Here is a 16,673-nt window from a genome sequence, read left to right as displayed (position 1 = left end):
CACAGCACACATCAACTGGTCACACACACACACACACACACACACACACACACACACACAGCTGAGCACATATACACACATATTTTAGTGATGTCTTTGCCTCCAGGTGCTTTGCATCACACATCAAGTTCCAATTCCTTGGTGAGATATTTCTGATATGAGTATAGAGTATAGAAAGGTAACCTCGTATTTACCAGACTGATTACCACTGATTCCATTCATGTAAACACGCGAGATTAGGCTGCATGCGAGGCTAGTAGAACGGCCCCAGGTTCAGGCAGGTGTTCTGTTTCTGTGTTACAGTAGCTTCAGTATGGTCCTGCTGTGCTATCCCACAAATATATGTACTCAATGGGAAAATTGGTGCTGAATGGTACATTGAATGTTGTCAGACACACTGATGCTATTCAGATTATCAAAAGACAAACTTCAGAACGTCCTCGTTCAATGTGATCCTCAGTTAGTGCATGACCCTAACCTTAAACCTTTGACCTCACAAACGCGGGCATTTTTGGTCACTGGTGGTAGCGCTGTCTCTTTAACAGACCTTTTGATGTCCCCCCCACACTTCAACAGTGTGGCCATAGCCCGGGCCCTTGATGAATGGACAGCGATCTTTATCGCTCCTGACGCCAGTCATGTCGCCTGCTAAAATGCCCAGATTAACCTCGCAGACATGTTCCCTTTCTGTTGTTATCGTCTTTTGCATGTTGTCATAGCAACCACCCCAGGAATCAAACCCGGTAGAGGGAGGGAGCATTTACAAGCTAGTCTATCAAGATGTCATCGTCACGCGCCACTCAGGGTTCCATCACTTAGCGCTGTCGGCCCACTGCTTTTTGCTATTGATTTTGTTACCGTCTTAAATGGCACATTGCCGCTTGCTGCTTGGGAATGCAGCCTGTACTGTTGAGTCAGTGAGTGGGAGGCAAGCTGATCCCGTCAGATTGCAGAGGAAGATCTGTCTGAATAGGCTCAAACCGCAGTCAATAACATGCATGTCTGGACAGGCAGTGGTGCAGAGGTGTGTGGAGTGTGTTTGTGCCAGTCATGCAGAACAGGATGTTCTGAGGATAGTGCTTTAAGTCTTCGAAGAAAGCATACCCCACAGTAGTGACAGTACACATGGCGACTCAGACTGTAGCTGCGCCCCCCTGCTGCAAAGCCCTCTTTCTTCAACCCAAACGGCTCATAATGCGGACACTTTCACAAGCAATTACGTCAAATTTGAGACAGATTACAAAACGCCAACCTGTACATTGGGTTCCTATTAAATTACTCCATATTTCTCCTCTTTGCTCTCTCTCTTTCCTTCAGACCCCGCCCCCCGTAAATCTCTTGATCTCTTTGTATCCATCCCTCTGGCTGTGTCTGTTCCTCTGCTCTCTCTCTTTCGGTCTCTGGGTGAGGAACTGATACATTTGGAACGTGGTGCTCAGTCAGTAGCGTCACAAGGGCAGATGAGAGCTGCTGCCGTCAGCAGCCCTGGACGAGAGCGAGGCGAAACAGACTGGGTATTAGGAAACACGACCGCAGTCAAGACTCTCCGCGTTAAACGGCAAAGGCCCACTTGGCAGTCAGGGCAGGGGTGATGTGAAAGTTTGCGCTCGGGCGAAATTTGTTCCCCTCTGTGTTATAGCAGAGTAGTGAGTGTAGATGAATGTGCACACTGTTGCTCTGCACTCTTGTCTATTGTACTTGTTTGGACGGGCTTCAAGGAGTTGGTCTGGCAGCAAGCACCAAACCTGTCGGCCCAGGGGAGAAGTCCAACAGAAGTTTAATAGAATCATGCTGAGGATAAATGTAATGTGGTTCTTATGCACTGTAGCTAGTAGTTCTGTTCCATTTCAATCATTTATGTTCTCAATAACTGAACCCACAACTCACGGTCCAGTGAGTCCAAATCCCCATCAATGTCTGTTCTCGAAAATGTGGAGAGTTTGACATGTGGGTTTGAATGGTAGAACATGTGGGTTGACTCAAGGGTTCTCATAAGGCAGTTTAAGACTGGTCTTCAATCCACTTTTGTTTCTGGCTGTTGGACAATAAGATACTGTTACCTACTACTGTGTGTATTACTTTGGCCAAAGTGTTAACAAAGAGCATGTGTGCGTTTCCAGGCATTGTATTCTGACATATTGAACCATATGGCTTCTAGCTATATTTGCGTTCTTAAGTAAGTCACTTAAAAGTTTTGTCCTTTGTTGAATTGGTTTTGCCCAAATGTTAGGGTTTTTGCTCAGATGACTAGATGTTGAGGAGTTGGTTTAGTAATTGTAGATCTATAGATCTATATAGCTAAGGCCCTGACTACCACCACCATATCCTGTCTGAATTTGAGTAGAATGAAGCTGCTCCTAGACACTGATCAATTGTCAATTTTGCGTTTTCACTCTAACAGTTCGGATTTAGGGAGAGTAAGCTGATCTTAGATCTGTTCCTAGGGGTTATATCCACCGCCATGTGGCAGTTCAGGGTTCTGACACTTATCTTATTTGTCGCCACTTGTTTTCCAACAGAGAACCCAGGCCAGAACCTGAACAGAGTGTTTCAGGAGGTTCCGAAGCGAAGAACCGGCTCCGAAGGCTCCTCGAGGCCAGGTCTGTTCTTTGCCTTCCCATATCGTGGTTGGTTTAGTGTTTTGGTCGGCTTTTATGTTGTACAATTTGTTGTGTCATTTAGCCATTGTCAAAGTCACTCTACCACTTCTGGCCTGGAGTCTGGTTGAAAATAAAGGGAGGAGGTTGATGTTTACCCTAAACACTGATACAGGGTCAGATATTTTTTCTTCCCCATTAAGGGGTTAGTTTATCTGATCCTAAATCTGTGGTTAAGGACACATTCTACCTCAGACAGGCAGGGTTATAAAGGCAACCTTTCCACGCATAGGGCGAGTCTTAAAACGTTCAGTCCAAACCAGCCCACGCAATCTCTCCCTGTCTGCCATCAGGGCGAAACCTGTCTAATTTAGGCTTTAAAAAGCTCCTTTATATGCTTTGCTATGTACTTTCCCCAAACCCATGCAGTGTTTCATGCCTTATGAAAATGGCCATGGGTGTGGTGCTTACATGCAGTTTGGCACTTCGGAAGGCCACATACACAATCATTTTCAACCCCTTTTCCTTCACAGGCAGTGGTGGCCTTGACAAAACTGTCTAACTTTAAAAACAGAGGTCCTTAGAAAAACATAATAACATCCTGTCCCCATGACCCGGCAGCTGTGCCTGTACACCACCATGGTTGTGCGTGTGTGTATATCACTGTGTATGTGTGTGAGTTAGAACGTGCTGGGGGGGGGGGGGCTTACGGAGTCCCCCATCCTTGCCCTGTCTGACCCCTTTTTTGTCATGATTTACTTCCAGTTCACCCCCTGTACCCAGCTGCTCCCCCCCTCACTCACACACATGAGCGAGCGTGACCTTGCCCAATTACTCTGACCACTCACTCAGGACAAATGAGAGCGAGGAAGCCGGGAAGCTCGGGAGCCACGTTTGTCAGGCCCCTCCATGTTTAGCTCCAAACAGCAATTAGCCCTCACTTCTGAAGCTCATCCAAAACACCAGGTCTTGTGTTTCTTATGGAGTCTCTCCAAAGTCTGTTTTCCATTGTTGCGTAGGGTAGCTGGCTGGCTGGCTGGCTGGCTGCTGGAAGTGTTCTGTTCAGCGCTCATGAGGAACATGTGTAGCCGTGGCCTCTTGTGTTAACAGGATTGAGCTGTGTTGTAAAGGGAGCCCCCAGGGGAGTATTGCCGGCAGACACACACTGGTGCTGTTGCCAGGGTGAGCCATGGGGGTTTGATGTCAGAACTCACTGAAGGAGAAGGTTCAACGTCACCTTGGGTTCCTTTTAAACACGAGACAGTCAGTAGACTCAAACTTGAGACATTTTTTACTGGATATTTATTGGAAAAGTAGCACTTTTCGCTTAACTCCAAACATTCAGCTTTAGATTTCACTGGCTATGTTATGACTGTGAACCTGTGACATACTGTAGTCAAAAGTAAAATACTAGCAACAGAGAGCCTTCGGAAAGTATTCAGACCCCTTGACTTTTTCCACATGTTGTTACGTTACAGCCTTATTCTAAAATTGCTTAAATATTTTTTCCCTCATCACTCTACACACAATATCCCATAATGACAAAGCAAAAACAGGTTTTTAGACATTTTTGCTAATTTATACAAAATAAAAACTGAAATATCACATTTACAGAAGTACTTTGTTGAAGCATCTTCGGCAGCAATTACAGCATCTAGTCTTCTTGGGTATGACGCTACAAACTTTGGCACACCTGTATTTGGGGAGTTTCTCACATTCTTCTCTGAAGATCCTCTCAAGCTCTGTCAGGTTGCTATTTTCAGGTCTCTCCAGAGATGTTTGATCGGGCTCTGGCTGGGCCACTCAAGGACATTCAGAGACTTTTCTCGAAGCCACTCCTGCGTTGTCTTGGCTGTGTACTTAGGGTCATTATCCTGTTGGAAAGTGAACCTTCACCTGAGTCTGAGGTCCTGAGCGCTCTGTAGTAGATTTCATCAAGGATCTCTCTGCCTCGATCCTGACTAGTCTCCCAGTCCCTGCCGCTTAAAAACATTCCCACAGCATGATGCTACCACCACCATGCTTCACCATAGGGATGGTGCCAGGTTTCCTCCAGGCGTGATGCATGGAATTCAGGCATAGAGTTCAATCTTGGTTTCATCAGACCAGAGAATCTTGTTTTTGAGTCTTTTGGCAAACTCCAAGCGGTCTTTCATGTGCCTTTTACTGAGGAGTGGCTTCCGTCTGGCCACTCTACCATAAAGACCTGATTGGTGGAGTGTTGCAGAGATGGTTGTCCTTCTGGAATGTTCTCCCATCTCCACAGAGGAACACTGGAGCTCTGTCAGAGTGACCATCGGGTTCTTGGTCACCTCCCTTACCAAGACCTTTCTCCCTTGATTACTCAGTTTGGCCGGGCGGCCAGCTCTAGGAAGTCTTGGTGGTTCTAAACTTCTTCCATTTAAGAATGATGGACTGTGTTCTTGGGGACCTTCAATGCGGCAGAAATGTTTTGGTACCCTTCCCCGGATCTGTGTTTCGACACAATCCTGTCTTGGAGGTCTACGGACAATTCCTTCGACCTCGTGGTTTGGTTTTCTTTCTCTGACATGCACTGTCAACTGTGGGACTTTATATAGACAGGTGTGCGCCTTTCCAAATCATGTCCAATCAATTACATTTACAACAGGTCCACTCCAATCAAGTTGTAGAAACCTCTCAAGGATGATCAATGGAAACAGGGTGCATCTGAGCTCAATATCTAGTATCATAGCAAAGGGACTGAATACTTATGTAAATAATGTAATTCTGTTTTTGTTTTTTTAATACATTTGCAAAAACGTCTAAGCTTGTTTTCGCTTTGTCATTATGGGGTAGTGTGTGTAGATGATTGCTGAGGATTTATTTTTTATTTTTTTAATCTAAGAATAATGTAACAAATGTAATGTAACAAAATGTGGAAAAAGTCAAGGGGTCTGAATACCTTCCGAAGGTACTGTATATTAATTACCCAAAGATTTTATCATCCCCGTTGCCTCCTGCCATCCCTCCCTTTGGTACAGTCCATTGACCCCTGACCTTTTTTGCCCTTCCCTAGGTAACATCACCACGCGGATCCGCACCTCGGAGAGTGGCTCAGATGAGGCCATCAAGTCCATCCTGGAACAGGCCAAGAGAGAGCTGCAGGTTCAGAAGGCTGGTGAGTGGCTGCTCTCTCTCTGACGGACACGAGTCTACAGCAGGAGCTACTTAGATGTTCTATCTATTGATAGAGCTAAAATAATTTACCTCAACCCAACTTCAACCTTGCTGTATAGTTGTCTGATGCTTCTTGTCTGACCCCCAACCCTCATACCACACTGCATGCCCCTTGTACAGAAATTATAGGGATGCTGGGCATTTACAGTATAAATTTCCTTCCCAGGGTTTTGACCTCATACAGCCCGTGAAGTGGATGAACATACAGTAGGATGTGATGTGGTTGACTCAAGCTTTCCCCATTTGTATCTTATTGGTCATACAATTATTCTGAAATGACCAATGCCATAACTAATGCCAAACCGTGCTAGTGACTGCCCCATACACTGCCTTTAGAATGTCTAAGAGATGTCCCTCGTGCTAACCCCCTCTTGACGCCGTGCCACCCACTACAGATGGTGTGGAGGACAGACAGCGACGACAGACAGGTTACCCCCGAGGCATGGGCAACTATTTTGCAAAATATGCACAAAGTCTCAGACTTGGTGAGGAATGGATTTAACCTTACACACTGTGTGGCCCCACACCGGGAATATACAAACCAAGTACAGACTGCAAGACCACCTTTTTCTGTCAGGGAGGGAGAATACATTTCCTTGACCGTCCATGTCTTAAATCTAAGGGATATGGTTCTACTAGGGAGCAGTTATTTTAGCCTCAAACACATTAGAAAGACAAATGTGGCTGTATTGAAATTCTTAAGTGATGGACTGTTATTGTATAAATTATCAAGTGCTTAGAATATGTTTATAAGAAATCACTTATTTTCAAAGTTACATTTTCCTTTTGTTTTGAACTTCAGACATCAAACAGAAAATCCCAAACCTCACAGAATTCTTCTCTACTTCAAACAGTGTGGCCATGGAGCGTCATTTGAGTTTGAGTGCAGATGGCGTTCGTAGCCTTGTCTGATGATGTCTATCCTCTCTGTCTCTCCCTGCTGTAGACTCGTCCCAGCCCCCTCCCTCGTCCAGCATTGGTGGTGGTGGAGGTGGTATCGGCTCAGGTGGATCCTCCAGCTCAGACGAGACCATCCGCTCCATCCTAGAGCAGGCAAGGAGAGAGATGGAGGCCCAGCAGGCCGCCCTAGAGCCCATCCTCAAGGCATCCTCCATGGGCCCCTCCGACCTGGCCCTGCTCTCCCCCAAACTCCTGGGCGCGCCAATCCTCCCGGCATCCTACTCGCCCCTGGCCCTCTCCCTAAAGAAGCCCTCCATCCCCCCAACCTCCTCTCCCTCCTCACTCCTGGATTTCCACTCTGCCATGGTGAAGAAGGAGGCAGGAGAAGTGGTGGGAGAAGGCGGGGGAGGAGGAGGGTTGCTAATGGATGGTGGGACCAAGCAGGGGCGAGGCTCCTGGAGGGATCAATGGTGGAGCAGTATGCACCCCGGGGGGCAGGGAGCCACGGCAAGCCTGAATGACGATGTGCGTAGTCAGGAGGACAGCAAGGAGGTACAATAACATTAATACCACACACACTCTCTGCCTTCATGACCTCTCTCTCACCTCCGAACCACGGTGGGCCAGCCACAATGTTCAAAATGTTTTGAGAATGTGTCATATCATTATAACTCATCACTGTTCTACACACAAGGCTCATTCCCTCTGATGGAACATATACACACATGCCTTTCGTGTACTTCTGCTTAAACTGCTGAGATTTGTTATGCACTACTGTCGTTTTTGTTGGTTGCAATCACTCAAATCAGCTTCTGACACAGCCCTTGTGCAACTGAAATGTATCTGGAAAGTGGTATTAGAAGACAGAAGGCCATTGTCTATTACATTTACATTTAAGTCATTTAGCAGACGCTCTTATCCAGAGCGACTTATGTTCATCTGTAGCGTGCAGCTGCTCCACTCAGGACGAGGTGCTCAGAGTGCGTATGTGTGTGTGAGGTCCATGTCAACACCACAAACCGGATATTAGGCTCGCAGCTCTCAGAGGCAGAACATGGCCTAACCCAGCAACTCATGGGAGCTACGTTTCTTCACAACATTGAAATCATCGCCATACTCTCCCCCCCTATCTTCTGCTCCACATACCCTCCCTGGATCCATTCAATGACAGTGGCTGTGTCCTACTTCTTTATAGGGGGAAGAGAAGCCACCTACCTTCCACTCATGCCTATTCATAGCCGGCGACAACTTGACGTTAGCGTTAGAGGTTAGCGCCCTACCTCCACAGTGACTGTGCCATTAGCAATTAGCTGTTAGCCTTTAGTGGCCAGCCCCATCCCCACTTCCCCACTGACTGTGCCTCTCTGTGTCTCCGCCAGAAGCCTCCCCTGCTGGCCGGCTCATCCTCGGTGCTGGCACCCTCCTCCGTCTCCATCTCCTCCTTGGACTACTGGAAGGACTGGCCCCGGGCCGAGTCCCCGTACTCCCAGGCCAGCTCTGAGCATGGCGGGGGCACCAAAACCCAGGGGCCCAGCCGCGCCGACACACCCCAGAGCAGTCTCTCTCCCCTAAGTTTGGGGCCTCTGGGGTCCCTGTTGACCCCCGCAGCCAAACAAGCCAAGCCTGTGGTGGCGCCGCTCACTCCTGAGCAGTACGAGTTCTACATGTACCAAGAGGTGGACACGACCGAGCTCACGCAGCAGGTCAAAGACAAGCTGGCCAAGAACGGCATCTGCCAGCGCATCTTTGGAGAGAAGGTGTGCAAGACACCCTACCGCCCCATTCCCATGTCCTTATACTGCCTGATTTACCCATCCTGCGCCAGTTTCGCGTCAACTCACATCCCCCCCTGTAATACTGCTCCACTTGCCTCTCTCCCTTCCTGTCATTTCCACCCAACTGCCCTCCACCCTCAGTCAGCACATTTCAAAACTGGGTGTCCTATGCTAGCTCAGCTCTCTGTTATAGTGTGTTTGCTTAATGAATCCATTCATACGTGTGGAAATAGATTTGTGTGTAAACAGGAAACCGTCACCTTTGACATAAAACGTATGTGATCCTCTAAGCTTCAGTTGTCACATCCATTTAAAACACATCTAAGCCTGTGTCTCTCTCAGTACTCAGCTAGTTAATAGCATTGGGCTGCCAACCAGGATTCCACCAACAAAAACTCCTTTATACACCCTGTTGGTACAAACTAAAGCAGATGGTGTCAGGGTGTACAGTACAGATCTCAGTGGTTTGAAGGAATAAGTGCATGATCTCAGTGCATGAGTGTTTGTAATTGGGTGATTACATGCCAGCATGTCCCGAAAATATTTTTGGTATCACAGATTGTTCTGGCAATTCTCAGATAATAACTTCATTTTTTGGGGGGGGGTGTTTAACATGTGTTTTACATTTGTATCACCGTTTTTGGGGGAGAAATCATGACGAAAGTCGAGAGGCTATTCTAGGCCTTTTTTAAACATGTACATGCCTCCTAGACCCTTTGATCATTGACATCGTACATGATACAGACAACATATTGGTGTCATTATACTTCTTGTAGTGTGCTCTCAAGTATGCAGTATGTCTATATATGAAATAAAATGTATCACATGAATTTATTCAAACAATATACTCTTCAAACACATTTCATTTCCAGAGTGACTCTCTGTTACTGTTAATGATATGACCCATTTTATACATAGAAATGACATTATATGTCATTAACCAATCACAGCCCTCCTGTAGGATTGCACATTCTGCAAATCACCAGCAGAGGGAGTTGGCTTTGAACCCATTTTCCCATTCACTGTTTTGGTGGTGGTGATAAAATGTATCATAACTTTAAAAGTAGCAGAAAGCCCACTCTGGAAATGTGATGTACTTGTAGATTATATTGTTTAAAACAATACGCATAAAAATGAAGAAAGTCAACAACAAAAAAGGGTGCTTTTGAGATATTCATATTTATAGTTTTAATGTTTGATAAATTCATGAGTAACATTGTATTTCAGAATGTAGCAATATTCCATAATTTAGCGCTCACTATTAGGAGTATGTTGACACCAAGGGGTTGTCTATGTCATGTACGGTTCATGGATCATTGGGTCTTACCACTTTCATCATGATTTTCTCAAAAATGCTGTTACAAATGTAGAAAGCGTATAAAAACATCCTTCATCCCAATAACGTTTCTATGTGAGAATCTCTAGAAGGAAGATGTTTTCGGGCCATGCTGGCATGGAATTGACCGATTGTCGATATGCAATGTACAGTAAGGACAATTGTTTCAGCTTTCTTTTTAACTCTATCCTTTTGTTTGATTACTGTAGCTAATATTATGCTTTAATCTGGCATGTGTTCTGAGCAGTGTACTTACACATTAGTGTTGTTTTACTGTGATGGCGTGCTCAGATATATACAAATATTTATTGACTGATGTATGTGTGTCTGTCTGTGTGTGCGTGCGTGTTACAGGTGCTGGGCCTGTCTCAGGGCAGTGTGAGCGACATGCTGTCCAGGCCCAAGCCCTGGAGCAAGCTGACCCAGAAGGGCCGGGAGCCCTTCATCCGCATGCAGCTCTGGCTCAACGGAGAGCTGGGCCAGAATGTCCTGCCTTTACAGGGCCAGCCACAAGGTAAACACACACACACACTGGACATGCACACCAGGCATACACACACACTGCTAGAACGTACTGCACCTACAGGGCCAGCCACAAGGTAAACACACACACTGGACATGCACACCAGGCATACACACACACTGCTAGAACGTACTGCACCTACAGGGCCAGCCACAAGGTAAACACACACACTGGACATGCACACCAGGCATACACACACACACACACACACTGCTAGAACGTACTGCACCTACAGGGCCAGCCACAAGGTAAACACACACACACTGGACATGCACACCAGGCATACACACACACTGCTAGAACGTACTGCACCTACAGGGCCGCCCACAAGGTACATGTGTACACAGAAGAAGGAAGCCTGTACAGAATAAGAAAAATCCATGTTTGCAACAAGACACGAAAGTATACAGAACAAAAATATTAACACAACATGTAAAGTGTTGGTCCCATGTTTCATGAGCTGAAATAAAAGATCCCAGAAATGTTTAATCGGAACAAAAATATTATTTCTCAAGAATATTGTGCACACATTTGTTTACATTCCTGTTAGTGAGCATTTCTCCTTTGCCAAGATAATCCATCCACCTGACAGGTGTACCATATCAAGAAGCTGATTAAACAGCATGATCATTACACAGGTGCACCTTGTGCTGGGGACAATAGAAGGACACTAAAATGTGCAGTTTTGTCACACAACACAATGCCACTAATGTATCAAGTTTTGAGGGAGAGTGCAGTTGGCATGCTGACTACAGGAATGTCCAGCCGAGCAGTTGGCAGAAAATTTAATGTTAATTTCTCTACCATAAGCCGCTGTCCATCCGGCCTCACAACCGCAGACCACGTGTGCGGCTTCGTGTGGGCGAGCAGTTTGCTGATGTCAACGTTGTGAATAGAGTGCCCTATGGTGGGTTTATGGTATGGGGTAGGCCTAAGCTACAGACAACAAACACAATTGCATTTTTTCGATGGCAATTTGAATGCACAGAGATACCGTGACGAGACACAATCCTGTCTCGAAGCTCTACAGACAATTCCTTCAACCTCATGGTTTGGTTTAGGACCTTATTTAGACAGGTGTGTGCCTTTCCAAATCATGTCCAATCAATTGAATTTACCACAGGTGGACTCCAATCAAGTTGTAGAAACATCTCAAGGATGATCAATGGAAACAGGAAGCACCTGAGCTCAATTTTGAGTATCATCGCAAAAGGTCGCAAAATACCTATGTTAATAAGGTTTGCAGAACATTTGCACATATTTCTTTTAAGAATAATGGGTAAATGTTGCACAATCCAGATGTGAAAAACTCTTAGAGACTTAAACAGAAAGTATCACAACTGTCATCGCTACCAAAGGTGCTTCTACAAAGTATTGACTCAGGTGTGTGAATTAGATATTTCTGTATTTCATTTTCAATACATTTGCAAAATTTTAATTCATTATGGGATATTATGGGATATTGTGTGTAGATGGTTGAGAAAAGAAAAACAATTGAATACAGTTTGAAATCAGGCTGTAACACAACTAAATGTGGAATAAGTCATGGGGTATGAATACTTTCATATGCGTGTGTCTGCATTCATGCCCGTGTGTGTGCATACATCCACCTACAGTGGTTCCTGAATTAACAGTGGTTCTTCATGCCCGTGTGTGTGCATACATCCACCTACAGTGGTTCCTGAATGAATAGTGGTTCTTCATGCCCGTGTGTGTGTGCATACATCCACCTACAGTGGTTCCTGAATGAACAGTGGTTCTTCATGCCTGTGTGTGTGCATACATCCACCTACAGTGGTTCCTGAATGAACAGTGGTTCTTCATGCCTGTGTGTGTGCATACATCCACCTACAGTGGTTCCTGAATGAACAGTGGTTCCTCAATTACATTTGAGATGATGCCGCGGGACTTAAAGGTAATTTGTTGTTTAGTACGGTACCCTGCATCACTGCTTCATTGCTCCCGACCACCACAAGAGGGAGTTAGAGCACTATTATGCTTTTGGGTACAGTGTAAAGTGTTGGTCTCGCTACGGTATCTCTCACCGAATGAATGGGCGATATAAACCAAATATAAACTTAGAATTGTCCACGACTTCACAATTGAATTTGAATTAACTGAATGAAGAGGAAGAGGGTGATTAAATTTAGAACAATAGTGTAAGAATTGCTATTCCTCTGTCCTGCACGCACACCCAAAAAATACACTTTTTTTGTTTCTACTTGGTCAGAAGAAGCTGTAACTTTACTGTGGCATATTACTTACTAAAATTGTTACGCTAAGGTTTTTATTCTAAGTGAATTTAAAATGTTCATTTATATTCCATGATTTTCTTAAAATATATGTGTTGCCTGAATATAGGCAGCAAGTGATGTCTGCTAAGTAAACAAGTTGATGGCACTGTCATATAGCCTCGGCTACGAGGCACAGATAACATACAACTCAAAAAAAGGTTTCACATATTTTCAAGACCTAATCTATTTAATGAATTTGTTTTATTTATTCCATTTACTTGTGTAATGTTACCAAACAGATAATAACAATTGAAAGAAGCGTCTGGTGGAGCATGGCGTGAAAGGGCATTGTACTGTAAGTACGCCACAACGCTGTGGGCCAGGTGGAAATAGTTTAGCAGCCTTTCCAATAAATTTGAATACAAAAAATGCCACCCACCCTTGATTTCAATGTCAGACTTTTCTTTTCGTTGAATCTCCATTAGGATATTGGTTAGGCTACAATTAGGCTGTGGAAATGTTAGGAATATTTGACTCTTCGCTCACAGTCGCTTCGTAGCCTGTGTGTGTCCCAGTGTGGGATCTGATTGATGGCCGCTGAGAGCAGGGAGAGCCTCTGTCCTTGCCCACCGATTAAATTCTCCCCGGCTGCTGTCCTTGTATTGAAATGAAAATCTTTTCTAGCTTTTATTCTCTGTCTGGAGCATTGGGCTTAAGCACAGAGAGGGACTCATCCATCAGCCAGGGGTGTGTGTGAACTTGTCCGTCAGGTCTCCACCACAGTCATCTGTCTGTGTCCACCTCCTGACACCACTGTCACACACACATACCTACTCGCATACATACTGTACACGCACACACACCACATACCTACTCGCATACATACTGTACACGCACACACACATACCTACTCGCATACATACTGTACACACACACATACCTACTCGCATACATACTGTACACGCACACACACACACACCTACTCGCTTACATACTGTACACGCACACACACATACCTACTCGCATACATACTGTACACGCACACACACACACACCTACTCGCATACATACTGTACACGCACACACACATACCTACTCGCATACATACTGTACACGCACACACACACACATACCTACTCGCATACATACTGTACACGCAGACACACACACATACCTACTCGCATACATACTGTACACGACACACACACACACACACATACACGCACACACACACACACCTACTCGCATACATACCTGTACACGCAGCACACACACACATACCTACTCGCATACATACTGTACACGCAGACACACACACACCTACTCGCATACATACTGTACACACTCGCATACACACACACACACACACCTACTCGCATACATACATACTGTACATACTGTACACACACACACACCTACTCGCATACATACTGTACACGCACACACACACACACCTACTCGCACACACATACATACTGTACACACACACACACACCTACTCGCATACATACTGTACACACACACACACACCTACTCGCATACATACTGTACACGCACACACACACACCTACTCGCATACATACTGTACACATACTGTACACACACACACATACCTACTCGCATACATACTGTACACGCACACACACACACCTACTGCATACATACTGTACACACACACACACATACCTACTCGCATACATACTGTACACGCACACACACACACATACCTACTCGCATACATACTGTACACACACACACACACACACACACCTACTCGCATACATACTGTACACACACACACACACACACATACATACTGTACACGCACACACACACACACCTACTCGCATACATACTGTACACACACACACACACCTACTCGCATACATACTGTACACACACACACACACCTACTCGCATACATACTGTACACGCACACACACACACACCTACTCGCATACATACTGTACACGCACACACACACACATACCTACTCGCATACATACTGTACACGCACACACACACTGTACACGCACACACACACACACACTCGCATACATACTACACACACACACATACCTACTCGCATACATACTGTACACGCACACACACACACATACCTACTCGCATACATACTGTACACACACACACACACACATACCTACATACTGTACACGCACACACACACACACCTATCGCATACATACTGTACACACACACACACACTACACATACCTACTCGCATACATACTGTACACGCACACACACACACACACCTACTCGCATACATACTGTACACGCACACACACACACACCTACTCGCATACATACTGTACACACACACACACACACCTACTCGCATACATACTGTACACACACACACACACACACCTACTCGCATACATACTGTACACGCACACACACACACACCTACTCGCATACATACTGTACACACACACACACACCTACTCGCATACATACTGTACACACACACACACACCTACTCGCATACATACTGTACACGCACACACACACCTACTCGCATACATACTGTACACGCACACACACACACCACATACCGTACGCTTTCTCTGTTGCCTTTCTAACTCGCTCTCAAAATCTCCTTGTTCCCAGTCTCAATTTCTATGCAAAAAACTGTCCCAGGAACCATTATCTGATTGGTTAAGGTTTGGACTGGGTCAGGAAGAGCTGATCCAAGTCTGCTTTCAGAACTGAAAGAAACCGATGCCTCTTACCCAGATTCTTTAAAACTAACCTAAAATTCATCTTTACCAAACAGAATAAATCATTTTGATTCAATAAACCGTCTCATTTCGATACAACATTAAAAGGACTAGTGCAAGACTTAGCAACACCATTGAAATCAAAGGCCTGTGGCCTCCACTAATTTCTCATTAGCCAAAGTGTGATAACGTATGTCCTAGGGTGAGGGGGTTTATGGGTAACGCTGCCGTCCCGTCTGAGCTAGTGAGTCCCGACTGGTCGGAGCTGGAGCTAGCGACCACAGGGATTCTAATTATGACTAGCTAATTAAAGAGCGGGCGCGAGGGAAGTGATGACTACTTAAAGACAGCCAGGAAGACACAAGGACATTGTTGTTGCCAGCCACCATGTTGGTGTTGTTATTGTCCCCAGGTTGATGCGAATAAAGCTACTGTCTAATCAAATTTGGGGACTCTTTTGCATCGCCGACCCGAGGTAGATCAGTTAAAATGGCACTGGGGTTTTTAATGAAGATGATGAGCTTTTTTTATGCAAAGTCTTCGTGGCTTTTCAAACTAGGTTAGGAGGCAATGAAGAAAGTGTTTGAAGTGTTGGTAAAGATAAGAGAGAACTCTTTCCGTTCAATATCTAAGCCTCTTTTGAACTTGCGAGCTCTTTTCCCGACCGTTGCTGTTTTGTCTGGCCGGTCACCTCGGGGAGTCTTCCAGAGAGACAGTGAGATTACTTTCCCAGAATGCTGCAGTGCTCAGTGTGTCTGGGTAGATCTGGAGTCGTCATGGCAGCTCTCTGCTGAGCAACACACAGCGACCCGCTCCACATGACGGCGAGCGGACGCGACATGAGCTTAGCCAGCCTGGTGTGTGTGTGTCTGGACTCGTCCTGTGTAAAAACATATCATAGCCGCGATAATGACTGACAGTGAGTGGTTTTTGGACTTTGACTAAACCGGACTTAATTTTCCCAATCTTAGAAAAATACCATACACTGCACCACCAATCCACAGTATCTGTAGAACCATACCTCACACTGATACATCTATAGATACACAAAATGGATAAATATTTCCATTCCATCCACATATGCACCACCAGCATGTACGCACTTCATACACTCTGGATCTGGTAAAGGTTGATCTTTTTATAGCGTGCCAGCGCAAGCTAAGCTGACATCAGCTCATTTGTGGTGATGAAGTGGCACCAGAGGATAGTCAGCCACGCCTCTTAATGAGCGTCTAATGTGAGGGAGCACCATGCCCCGTTTCCAGAGCTGTCACACCTTCTAGATGAGAGAAGGGGAAGCAGCACGATGACAAACACACACAGGCCAGGGATGAGGGGGAGGCAAAGGGGGATGGGGGGGATCAGG

At 45.5% G+C, this 16,673-nt stretch overlaps 1 protein-coding gene and 1 long non-coding RNA gene across 7 annotated transcripts in view; one reads left to right on the top strand and one right to left on the bottom strand.

The window, feature by feature from the left end:
• The window catches only part of LOC127906297 (uncharacterized), a 287,067-nt gene that overhangs the window by 99,696 nt on the left and 170,698 nt on the right, over window positions 1-16,673 (bottom strand). The gene's annotated exons all lie outside the window — the stretch shown is intronic.
• LOC118391779 (homeobox protein cut-like 1) overlaps window positions 1-16,673 on the top strand; it is a 265,235-nt gene that overhangs the window by 225,913 nt on the left and 22,649 nt on the right. For 2 of the 6 annotated variants that reach the window (XM_052457826.1, XM_052457825.1), the window contains exons 15-20: window positions 2,520-2,600; window positions 5,635-5,736; window positions 6,191-6,280; window positions 6,742-7,247; window positions 8,075-8,452; window positions 10,161-10,320. In XM_052457826.1, the coding sequence (XP_052313786.1) occupies window positions 2,520-2,600; window positions 5,635-5,736; window positions 6,191-6,280; window positions 6,742-7,247; window positions 8,075-8,452; window positions 10,161-10,320 (1,317 nt within the window). The remainder of the gene's footprint in view (window positions 1-2,519; window positions 2,601-5,634; window positions 5,737-6,190; window positions 6,281-6,741; window positions 7,248-8,074; window positions 8,453-10,160; window positions 10,321-16,673) is intronic. The other 4 variants (XM_052457827.1, XM_052457828.1, XM_052457830.1 and 1 more) reach the window with 4 other exon arrangements.

This window comes from Oncorhynchus keta, chromosome 12 (genome assembly GCF_023373465.1).
Source record: "Oncorhynchus keta strain PuntledgeMale-10-30-2019 chromosome 12, Oket_V2, whole genome shotgun sequence".
Taxonomy (NCBI): domain Eukaryota; kingdom Metazoa; phylum Chordata; class Actinopteri; order Salmoniformes; family Salmonidae; genus Oncorhynchus; species Oncorhynchus keta.
Note: the sequence above shows the minus strand (reverse complement) of the source record. Positions and strands in the feature narration are given on the sequence as shown.